This window comes from Myotis davidii, unplaced genomic scaffold, assembly GCF_000327345.1.
Source record: "Myotis davidii unplaced genomic scaffold, ASM32734v1 scaffold376, whole genome shotgun sequence".
Lineage (NCBI taxonomy): Eukaryota > Metazoa > Chordata > Mammalia > Chiroptera > Vespertilionidae > Myotis > Myotis davidii.
The window spans coordinates 1217554-1229550 of record NW_006288121.1 but is presented as its reverse complement, the minus strand read 5'-3'; the positions used below and the strand labels follow the sequence as shown (position 1 = coordinate 1229550).

Here is an 11997-nt window from a genome sequence, read left to right as displayed (position 1 = left end):
AGTTCCTCATGTTGTGGTGACCCCCAACCATAAAATTATTTTCGTTTATACTTCATAACTGTAATTTTGCTACTGTTATGAATTATAATGTAAATATCTGATATGCAGAATGTATTTTCATTGTTATAAATTGAACATAATTAAAGCATAGTGATTAATCAAAAAAACAATATGTAATTATATATGTGTTTTCCGATGGTCTTAGGCGACCCCTGTGAAAGGGTCGTTCGACCCACAGGTTGAGAACCACTGCTCTAGAGCAATATCACCATAATTCAGAAAGAATGGAAACACAGCTTTGAAAAGGAGAAAGTTAAAAGAAAGCCTGAAAGATTTAATAATATATAGAAATATCCATGATCTATAGTTTTAAGACCAATTTATTTACTGATGCACTGTGGTTTGAAAGAATATACTTAAGCATTATGTACCTCTCTGCATTATGTAGCACTGGAATGGCAACCGTTAACAATAAAAGTAAGCATTCTTACAATAGCAAACAGAATTTAATAAATGAATATTTGTAATAGACTCTTGTTCTTGTCTTTTGAATTATTTTTTGCATTTGTTTCAAATTTTATATCCAAACCCAGCATAACAAAAGTAAGGTGTCTTCATTCATTTCTACTGCTTTAAAACTAATCTGGTTTGTTTTGTTTTTCTCTTCATTTCATTTTATTTTAATTTTTATTTAATTCTTTAATGTTTAAAGTATTATATGTCTCCTTTTCCTCCCATTAACCTCCCCACAGCCGTTCCCACATCCCAGCACATGCCTTCACCCCCCTACTGTCTGTGTCCACAGGTGATGCTTATATGCATGCATATCAGTCCTTTGGTTGCTCCCTTACTTCCCTCTGAAGTTGTTCAACTGCAAGTCATTTTAGTTTTAAGAGGTCTCAATTCTGTCTTTATTAAACACCACACACTTAAGTAGTATGTACTTTATATTTAGAGAGTGAATATGAACACATAAATCTTAGCCAAGTGACTACTAGAGTGATGAAAAGTCACTAAAAGTGACTAAGTGACTAAAGTACTGACTCACCACAATTGGCTTCATCTGCTCCGTCTGGGCTGACAGATGTAAAATCACAGACTTTGCTGGATGAAATAGGTTATAGCCATTAGTAATGCCAACTTAAACTTTCAAAGACTTTAATTAAAATACTGTGTTGAGCCCTGGCTCATATGCTCAGTGGTTAGAGCATCAGCCCGCACACCGAAGGGTCATGAGTTTGACTCCCAGTTAAGGGCAATACCTGGGCTGCAGACTCAAACCAAGTGCAGGCTCAAGGCTGGGACAGTGCAGGAGGCAACCAATCTCTCTCTCCCTCTTTTTTATTTTCCTCTCTCCTTCCTTTCCTTCCTTCCAATTTCTCTAAAAATCAATGGAAAAATATTCTCAAGTGAGGATTAACAAAACAAAAAATAAAATACAGGATCAAGGTAAAACTCTGGCCATTTTGCCCCACAAATCTATCTATATAAAAGTCCAGCGACTGAACTGCAGAACGACCAGAACAACTGGTCAACCAGTCACTATGATGCGCACTGACCACCAGGGGGAAGATGCTCAATGCAGGAGCTGTCCCACAGTGGGAGTGCCGCTCCGCTGACCACGATGAGCAGTGCTCCCAAAGCAGGAGCAGCCGCTCAGAGGGCAGGTCCACAGCTGTTCAGCTGACCAAAATAAGCAGTGCTCCCACAGTGGGCCGAACCCCACAGGCCATGCCCTCCACCAGTGCACAAATCCATGCACTGGACCTCTAGTATAACATAATGCACTACAAGTGGAACTTGGCATCATTTTTTTTTAAATTTCTTTATTGGTTAAGGTATTACAAATGTGTCCTCATCCCCCCCATTAACCCCCAACCCTCCCTTCCCCCACACTCATGCTCTCATCCCCCTGTTGTTTGTGTTTGGCGTCATTTTTAACTCCCCTTCCAGTCCTGTCCCATAAGGGGCTCCTATAATTGGGTATTGAAAAATTTTGCAAAAACAGTATTTATTTGTTTTTTCTTTGTGTAAAACCATTGGCCTTTCAGGAATAATTTATATAATTTTGGTCTAATTAGAATTATGCTCTAACAAACTGGGCTGATATTCAAATTGAGGCACATATGAGTTTTGAGTTCATTTACAAAAAGAATTATCTGTAATTGAAATCAAATCCTCTGAGATTTCTGATAAGGTTCATTTTAGTGAAGTGATAATTTAAAATGTTTAGCCACACCTTTGCTCCAATTACATTTTCTTTAATGCCTTTCTACTACTCCACAGAGTTTAGAAAGGTTTATTATAAGCCCAGGACATACATTCTGACTAATTACATGTTGACACAATATAAAGTTAGCAGACAGAATTATACAATCTCTCCAATGAAAGATGTCTTTAACAGAGATCTTTCAACTAAAAGTTCTTTAATCCAGTTCTCAATTCAGAATTGTTTCTCCTATGTCATCCTAGTTTAGTACATTTACCACCTGTAAGAATGCAAGTTTCTCACTATGTTGTGTAAGGAAATATAACTTCAGAGTATATGATGTGTTTGATTTCAACATGCAAATATTTTTCATGTATATAGATAAAGAAAAATGAAGTGTGGCAGTTTTCAGGCAACATTTTTCATACTGCCCATTTATTAATTGACCTAGGAGTATGAGTACAAATGGCCAGAGGGAAACATCAATCAGTGTTAGAATAACAAAGTAACTGCAGGCACGATATATGTGTTTCAATGTGCTTGCAGGACTTAAATAATGGTTAGACTTTCTGCCCTAGCTGGTTTGACTCAGTGGATAGAGCATCAGCCTGTGCATTGGAGGGTCCTGGGTTTGATTCTGGTCAAGGGCACATGCCCAGGTTGCGGGCTTGATCCCCAGTAGAGGGTGTGCAGGAGGCAGCCAATCAATGAATCTCTCTCATCATTGATGTTTCTATCTCTCTTTCTCCCTCTCCCTTCCTCTCTGAAATCAACAAAAAAATATTTAAAATAAATAAATAAATAACAGTTAGACTTTTAAAAATGCCTACTTGACTTTCAAAAATGCCTATTTGCCTATTTAAAATCCATTTTATGATCATATTTCCTTAATTTAAACTCTCTATAAAGTATTTAGTCAAAGAGTTAGCCAAACTCCATCTATTATGTAAAAACTAGAGGCCCGGTGCACAAATTCATGAACATTGAAAGGAAATTAATTAGAAGAAATATTTTAATACTGCTATTCACCCTTTCTTTATAATAGAAGTGTCAACTAAATTCACGATCAACAATGACAGATGGAAAGACCCCCGTGCAATTGGCACCAGCAAGAGCTTTATACGTATCGTGCATGCGCGAGTCAACTTAGCCTTTCATATATATAAAATAAACTCGCTTAATGAGACCTGCTTTTTGATTTAGCTAAACTGTTTCCAGCCCAGTGAAGCACCCCAACTTCTCTTTCAGGTAATTGTCAGCAGCACAGCAGTAAATATCCACACAAAGCAGATAATTATTGTACTAGATCACGCAGGGAGAACAAAGGGTGAAATATTTAACTGCAGCAGTGTTTGACTATATTCTGCGCAGTGAGAAAACCTGCAGTCATTTTCAAGGTCCACCATTTCTGAGTCTCCTATCTACCTACTCCAGGACTTCTATGAGGATCAAATGAGATGAGGCACGGAAAAATGATTCACAGACATTTGGTTAAAATATGAAATGTTTGCACCTGGCTGTAAAGCAAGTCGTGTTCCTGGGCTGAAGAAACTGCAAGGAGATTAGTCATTGCTAGGGCATTGCTACATGACATCATTACCCAGACAGACACTTAGCATATTAGCCTTTTATATAGAGAGATATTATGTTTTGAATTTAAATAAAGAATTAGGATCAAGATTTAAATTTTGGGCTAGCCTTAAATCACTTTTCCAAACACAATAATGTTGTTTTAAATCCTAGGTCAGTGGTTGGCAAACTGCAGCTCGCGAGCCACATGTGGCTCTTTGGCCCCTTGAGTGTGGCCACGAAGTTTCAATCACACTGTACGTGTGTGCCCGCACGTGGTATTTTGTGGAAGAGCCACACTCAAGGGCTGTAGTTTGCCGACCACTGTCCTGGGTGATTATGAAAAATGAATTTTATTATATGTTAAATTTAATTGCCAAACAAAATTAAAATAGAAATTATTTTTATAGAAGTGCTTTAAAGCATGCAAAATAATTAAAGTTCTTTCATAATTTTTAAAATTAAAATACCTATATGTGACAATTTTAACTTAAAGTTTAGAATGTCATTGGAAGACAGACGAAAGTATAGATTGTGACATACCATAGTTTTACTTTTTAAAAAATATATATTTTATATAAAATTAAAGCCTTCTGCACAGCAAAAGAAATTATCAACAAAACAAAAAAGGCAACCAACTAAATGGGAGAAGATATGGGCAAGCAATACCTCTAATGAGGGGCTAATATCTAAAATATATAAAGAACTAATACAATTCAACAACAACAATAAAAAAAATCCCAAACAATCCAATTAAAAAATGTACAGAGAATCTGAAACAGACACTTTTCTGAAGAAAACATACAAATGGTCAACAGATATATGAAAAGATGCTCAACCTCACTAGCTATAAAGCAAATGCAAATCAAAACTACAATGACATATTCCTCACACGTGTTAGAAGGGCTATTATCAATAAGACAAGATATAACACCTGATGGAAATGATGTGGAGAAAAAGGAAGACTCATGTACTGCTGGTGAGAATGTAAACTGGTACAGCCATTTTGGATAACAGTACGGAGGTTATTCAAAAAATGAATACTAGAACTCCCATAGGACTCAGCATTCCCACTGCTGGGTAATCACCTGAACATCTGGAAAACATTTATTCCTAAAGCTGCATGTGTGCCTATGTTCACTGCAGTGTTACCCACAGCAGCCAAGACATTTAAACAACCCAAGTGCCATTCAATGGGTGATGGGTTAAAGAAGATGTGATAAATATTTACAATGGAATACTACTCAGCCATAAGAAAGGATGAAATATTGCCAATTGTGACAATACGGATGGATCTTGAGAGCATTATACTGAGCAAAATAAATCAGACGTAGAAGGACAAGAAACTATATGATTTCACTCCTGTGTGATATAAAACAGAAAGCAACAAAGCCAGCAGGTGGTCATCCCCCGAGGGGTCCCAGATTGTGAGAGGACACAGGCCGGGCTGAGGGACCCCCCCTCCCCGAGTGCACAATTTTTTGTTCACCAGGCCTCTAGTGTCATAATAATAATGAGAAATGCTCTCAACACATTGTTTATTGTAAAAAGAGGAGGAGGAGGAGGAGTCATCATCATCAGAAATATTTTCAAACATTAATGAAAATATGCATAGGAAAAAAAAAGACTGACAAGGTAGCCCAACTGATATGGCTCAGTGGTTGAGTGATGACCTATGAACCAGGAGGTTATGGTTCAATTCCTGATCAGGGCACATACCAGGTTGTGGGCTCTATCCCTCAGAGGGGTTTATTCAAGAGGCAACTGGTTGATGTCTCTCTCTCTCTGTGTCTAAATCAATAAAAACATTTTTAAAAATAAAATTAAATTCAAAAATATATATTTTAGTTTTCAAGGACATGTGATTTAACCCACATCTAGCATTAGGTATTAGTGAGTTATATTATTGAAGGACTTTAATGTATTTTATATTTTGATATCAAGAAGAACTAATTATTTCAAAGTTTAAAATTGCAATGACCATGAGAAAAACTTACCTTTGTTTACTATGCTGGTACCTGGCAGTGACATATATGAAATTTCACATCCCTGGGATATACGGATGTCATCTAGGGCAACGGAAGCATTTGATGATAAAACAGTAGCTTCTAAAATTAGCTATAATTACAGAAAGACAACTTATTAAAAATATGCCATAAAAACAAATGTCTTTGTGTAGAGAGAAGCTCATTTGCATCTATCACACCTTCCAATCTAATTTTAGAAAATTGTTTTGACCAGAACATTCAAATTATAAATTAATAGTCATAACTATTTTGACAGCATTTTATGTAACCTTAGTACTTTAGGTACCCTTGTTTCAATTCAAAGTTGTAACATTCATCAGTACTGAAGGATTGCCTTCCCATTGGAGCTATTAAGAGCCATATGCATTTAAAATGAGCTCTTTGGGATAATCAACTGTGTGGTTTACAACTCAATTTAATTGAGATATGAATTCATTTGTAATGTGTCTGCTGAAAACCATGATTCATTTTCATATAAGAATATTTAAATACTTATATGTAGTATGTATACATATACATAATTTACTTAGTGAGGTGAAGCATACAATCTATAACCCTATATAGTGGTTAGTAATATTCATATGCTAAAGCATCTATTAAAGTTTAATTTATTCTGACGTTCTGAATAATGACTGATATAATTTATTTTTCTTGTTAATCACATTTTTCTGTGTTATTCTATAATCTTAATAAAAAAATAAAAGAAAGAAATTATATCTGGAGTCTTAAGGAAACATACTGAGTCAGGTGGATTTTCCTGAGCAGGATGCAAGGGTGGTTTCTTTCCTGGGTTCTTGTCCAGACGGATTCAAAGAACAAAGGTGGTAGATGAAAAGGGTGGAAATTTATTGGAAACAAGTACAGACTCCCATGTAGGGAGGGGGTCCCAAAGCGGGTAACCCCTAGGCTCCATTTTCCTGAGATTTATAAAAGCTGCCGTCCTTTGTTTCTTCATACTGCTTTCCAGTTGGTAGAATATTAGCTTCAAAGCTTAAAACCCACGTGGTGCTCCCGGGAAAAGTTTTCAATTAGCAATAATCGCGCCTTTGATAAACCTCATATTGCCACTGAGCAAAGCTTGAGCCCTCTTTTGGACTAGGCTTCAGTCTTGGCCTCTGTCCTTGCTGGGCTTGCATAGCCAGTGGTAGGATTCTCTACCTCCTGTGAAAATCTTTTTCCTCTTTCTTTCATTTGTCAGCATTTCTCTATCCTCTGTGAAAGTTTGTTTCCTCTTTCTCCCATACCCCACGGCTTTTCCCTATCTTCTGTGAATGGATGTCTTCCTCTCCCCTTATCCTGTGACACCTCTTTTTTTTCCCTCTGTGAATGTATGCCTTTTGGCAGCCCCAAGCCCTCAGATAGGCATGCCTCATCTAGTCATTAGGACCCCCAATTCCTAAAACTCCCTAAACCTGCCTATTTTACCCCTAAAATTCCTTTCAATAGTAGGACCACCAGTCAAGGACACAGCTAATAAGTGCATCTCCATCTTATCAGGGAGAATCTCTCACCCCAAAGAGCTTACAATTTACTTCCTATGCTACCTTAACAACTAACCTATACCAAAAGTGCTATCCAAGAGATATGTATAATAAACTAGGATAATTCAAGAAAAGGACTTCATTATTTCTCTGCCAAGAATGTGAGGCAAGATGAAAAAAGACTTGGCAAAGCAGTAATAATTTAAACCTATTATAATTGCTGCTTAAGATTTTGTTACATTGAGAAACTACTAACATTACAAACAAAAGCAAGGACGTGTGAATATGTATGGTATATTTGGAAACTTTGGGTGTTATAGAATGATGGGGTTTGAGACACTACCCCAAAATATGGCAACTTGGTGTATTGGATATTTCAAGCTGAAGGAATTGGAGAAATGTCATGTGCAGGATCAACTTTTATTTGAGGCTCATCTTCTAGATTTACTCAGAAATTCAAAGTATACTGCATCATAATTCATGAGTCCCCATGTTCATGTACAACTCTGAGGGCTATTTTACTCAGGCACACACATCTTTATGATCTCTTACCTTCCATTATAACTTTCAAAACAACAGATTTTGATCAAATTTCACTTTACCCCTTTATAAGGGAGTTAGTAGTTCATTGATCTACTGAAGGTTAATTCACCAGTTGGCCTCTCCAGATTCCCTCTAAGTCCTCCTTCATGCTCCTCTCTGCCTCACATGCTGTCCTGTATGGGCAAAAGACTCTCTTCTGGATCAAACCTTAGTCAGGTTTCTTTGAGCCCTCTTTTATTTTTGTGTTTGTTTTTTTTGTGGGTTTTTTTTACAACTATACTTCAAGTCGTCACGGAGGGGTATTGGGTAAAGTTTTCAATTAGCAATAATCGCACCTTTGATAAACCTCATGTTGCCACTGAGCAAAGCTTGAGCCCTTTTTTGGACTAGGCTTCAGTCTTGGCCCCTGTCCTTGCTGGGCTTGCATAGCCCAGTTTTAGCAAGAATCCTGCAAAGTCAGTTTGAAGAGAATCCCCCATTCTTAATATCTGATCACTCTCATTATCTGATCAAGTTCCTCATTTCCCACCTTTGATGTATAATTCCTAGCCTGCCTTCAGCAAGAATCCTGTTAGGTAGGTTCAGCAAGAACCTCCATCCCCTCCCCACCTCCATGTCTCCTCTTAAGTCATATTCCACCCACTGACCTCCCACCTTTTATTCTGCTCCTTGGCTATGAATCCTCAACTGTGTTTGCTATATTCAGAGCTGAGCCTGGTCTCTCTCCCATATTGTGGATAGTCTTAATGTCTATTGCAAGAATCCTGAGTAAGTCTTCCTTACCATTTAAAAAAAGTCAGAAAATTTTTTTATTTCACAAAACTCAGAGGTCATTGGAGCATCCTGGCAAGAGATGGAGAAATGGGAGATCTGGGTATTTATTCCCCCAGAGCCCCTGGGAGGGTCCATCACTCAAGTGAAGGCCTCAGCTCCTGTCAGAAGGTCCTCTCTGTCTGCCACAGACTGTTCCCCTCCTGCTCCTTCAGGTTTACAGTTACTAATGGAGGCTCACTGTTACCAGTCCTGGGGACACCACACTATTTCTACAGGATGAACTTTTTGATCTTCCCTTGAAGCAGATCATAATAACCTCATATGAAAGGTGCCCTCCCTATACCTGGAGGAAAGGATTATCCTTATCTCTGAAGACAAAGGACAAAGAGGGGAATCTGAATGAACAGCCCTTGTTAAATGTCACTTAGATTACTATTCTTCCCTCATGCTCCTTGCCCTATTGTATTCATTGAACCCCACATGAAAATATTCAGGGTTGAGTTTTTCATTGTGGTTTCATGTCCTTATGAAGGCTCATATGTCACATAAAACTCACATTAAATAATTTTGTACACTCTCCCCCCAGTTAATCTGCATTGTCAGTTTAATTTTTGGACTCAGTCATGTCTGAGGAGGTCTAAAATGGATAAAGAAAACTTTTTCCTCCTGTATATAGGAGAATCAGATTTTAAGAGAACAAAAAATTAATTGAAACCTGGCCAGTGTTGCTCGGTGGTTGAGTGTCGACCTGTGATCCAGGAGGTCATGGTTAGATTCCCGGTCAGGGAACATGTACAAGTTGCAGGCTTGATCCCGCATGGGGGCCATTAAAGAGGCAGCTGATTAGTGATCCTCCCTCATCATTGATGTTTCTATCTCTCTCCTTTGCCCTTCCTCTCTCTGAAATTAATAAAAATATTTTTTAATTAATTAATAGATGGAAAGGATGGATTGCATGAATTGGAGAGCAACTGAATGGCATCAATTTGAAGAAAAGATCTCTCCTTTGCCCTTCCTCTCTCTGAAATTAACAAAAACATGTTTAATTAATTAATAGATGGAAAGGATTGACTGCATGAATTGGAGAGCAATTGAATGGCATCAATTGAAGAAAAATTGCATAGCCTACAAAAATTAATCCCGCTTTTCAGCCTTTATGCTAGAGAGACACTCATAGGCATACACATGAAGGCCTGTGCAGGAATGTTTATTTCAATGCTGGTTTTGGTGACAAATGAATAGGAGTAATTCAAATGTGAGTCAATAAATTAATGGTGATATAAACCATAGGTTATTATGCCAGTTAAAATTAATCTATCTCTATGTGCTAATATGGAAAGACCTTCAATATGTGTTTCTGAGTAAAAAAAAGTAAACTACAAAAAAAGTTATAGTATGATACTGAGTCAGGATAGTAAGAAACTAGAAATATTTATTGGCAAGTGGAATGGAGAAACTGAGACAGATGGCTAACTCAAACTGGCCCCATCCAGCACCCTGACTCACCTGCCTCCATCTCCCTTGCAGAATCACTGGCTAAAGTCTTAAGCCCTCATGACAATTAGGTTCTGATCAGCATCAAATAATCTTAGGAACAAAGTCCCAGGTCTATTGGCTGCAGAGATAGAGTTTTGGTTAAACTACAGAGATAGGGATAACATCTAGGCCTCATTTGTGTTTCAGCTCCAGGCCCAGAAAAGCAACAAAACTAGATGAAGAGAGCCATGGCTAACATCAGGACCAGCTGCGATGACTAATGACCACTTGCCCTGGGGCCAACCAATCAGTAGACACCTGAAAGGGCACACCTGGAAAACTATGAATGTTCCATTGAGATCCTTCCCTAAGAACTCCCCTAAAATTCCTGCCTTGAGAAAACAAATAAAAACCCTTAAGACCAAGGACCTAGTGCACACACTCTCTCTCTTAGAGCATGCTTTCTTCTTTCCCCCTCTTTCCTAAGGAATGTATCTTTGCTTTCTTTTTCCAAGGGCCCTTACTTTGCCCCTGTAATTTGGTTCCTGAGTCCACACAGCCCACCTGGCTCACTTCTTCTACCCTGTGAGTTTCTTTCCAAAGATGCAAGGCAGTTCTGCCTAGCTCACTCCTGCTGATATAATATTGCCTCTTCTGTCTTAAGCCTTTCCTTTGTTTCTCTCTCCCCAGCTTTAACATGTACTCTCAAAATCACCTAGACTTATTGTGAAATCTTTCCTGTGAAAAGTTAATAACCAAGAGCTCATATTGCCAGTAATAATACTATTAGGCTAAAAATACACAATGGCTTGGGTTTCTAGATATACATGGTACACACATCATATATATATGTAATATGCAAATGAGGTCAGGACTCCGAAAGAGTCACAACCAGCTCAGGAGAAGGGGCTGGGTGTGGCCCCGAGCCTGAGAGAACAACAAGCAGGCGCAGCCCGGAGCCTGAGAGATCAACACAGAGGGGCGCCTGCTCTGAGCCTCCTCGGCGCAGCCGGGGGCAGGTCCCCAGCGGACACACACACAGATACACACACATAGGGCGCCTGCTCTGAGACTCTGAGGCGCGGCTCGGGGGGAGGCCCCCAGAAGCCCCCAGCAGACACACACACACACAAACACACACGGGGGTGCTCTGAGCCTCCGCGGCGTGGCTGGAGGCAGGCCCCAAGCAGACACACACACAGACACACACACACATAGGGCGCCTGCTCTGAGCCTCTGCAGCGCCGCTGGGGGGAGGCCCCCAGCAGACACACATGCGCACACACACACACACAGAGCACCTGCCCCAAGCCTCCACAGCATGGCTGGGCAGGCCCCCAGAGGACACACACACACACACACACACACACACAAATACACACGGACACCTGCTCCAAGCCTCTAATGCGGTTGGGGCAGGACCTCAGTGGACACACACAAACACACACTGTAACACACACACACACACACAAAACCACACACCTGCTCCAAGCCTCCAATGCGACTGGGGCAGGACCCCAGTGGACACACAGACACAAACACACACTGTACACAGTAGGAGATCCCCTGAGGGCTCCCGGACTGTAGAGGTGGCAGGCTGGGCTGAGGGATCCCCCACCCCACAGTGCATGAATTTCGTACACCGGGCCTCTAGTATTACATAAATAGAAAGGATATAGAAATAAAAATAAATTAGTGTCTATAGTTAACTCAAGATAAAGATTATGATGGGAGGTGGTTGTGGTTAGGAGTGTATAATTTTTGATACTTTATAATAAGCTGTATATAATTTTAAAAGTTCTGATTAAAATTTGTTTCTGTACAGTCTTAGCCAACTGAGAAATTTGGCCTTCATTCAAGAGGCAGGAATTAATAACATGTTTTAAAGATGAATTTTTACAAATGCAATACATGTTTT

At 39.2% G+C, this 11997-nt stretch overlaps 1 protein-coding gene across 1 annotated transcript in view; it reads right to left on the bottom strand.

The window, feature by feature from the left end:
- The window catches only part of MALRD1 (MAM and LDL receptor class A domain containing 1), a 649080-nt gene that overhangs the window by 496634 nt on the left and 140449 nt on the right, over positions 1–11997 (bottom strand). The window contains exon 15 of the mRNA XM_006759937.1: positions 5776–5896. Within this exon, the coding sequence (XP_006760000.1) occupies positions 5776–5896 (121 nt within the window). The remainder of the gene's footprint in view (positions 1–5775; positions 5897–11997) is intronic.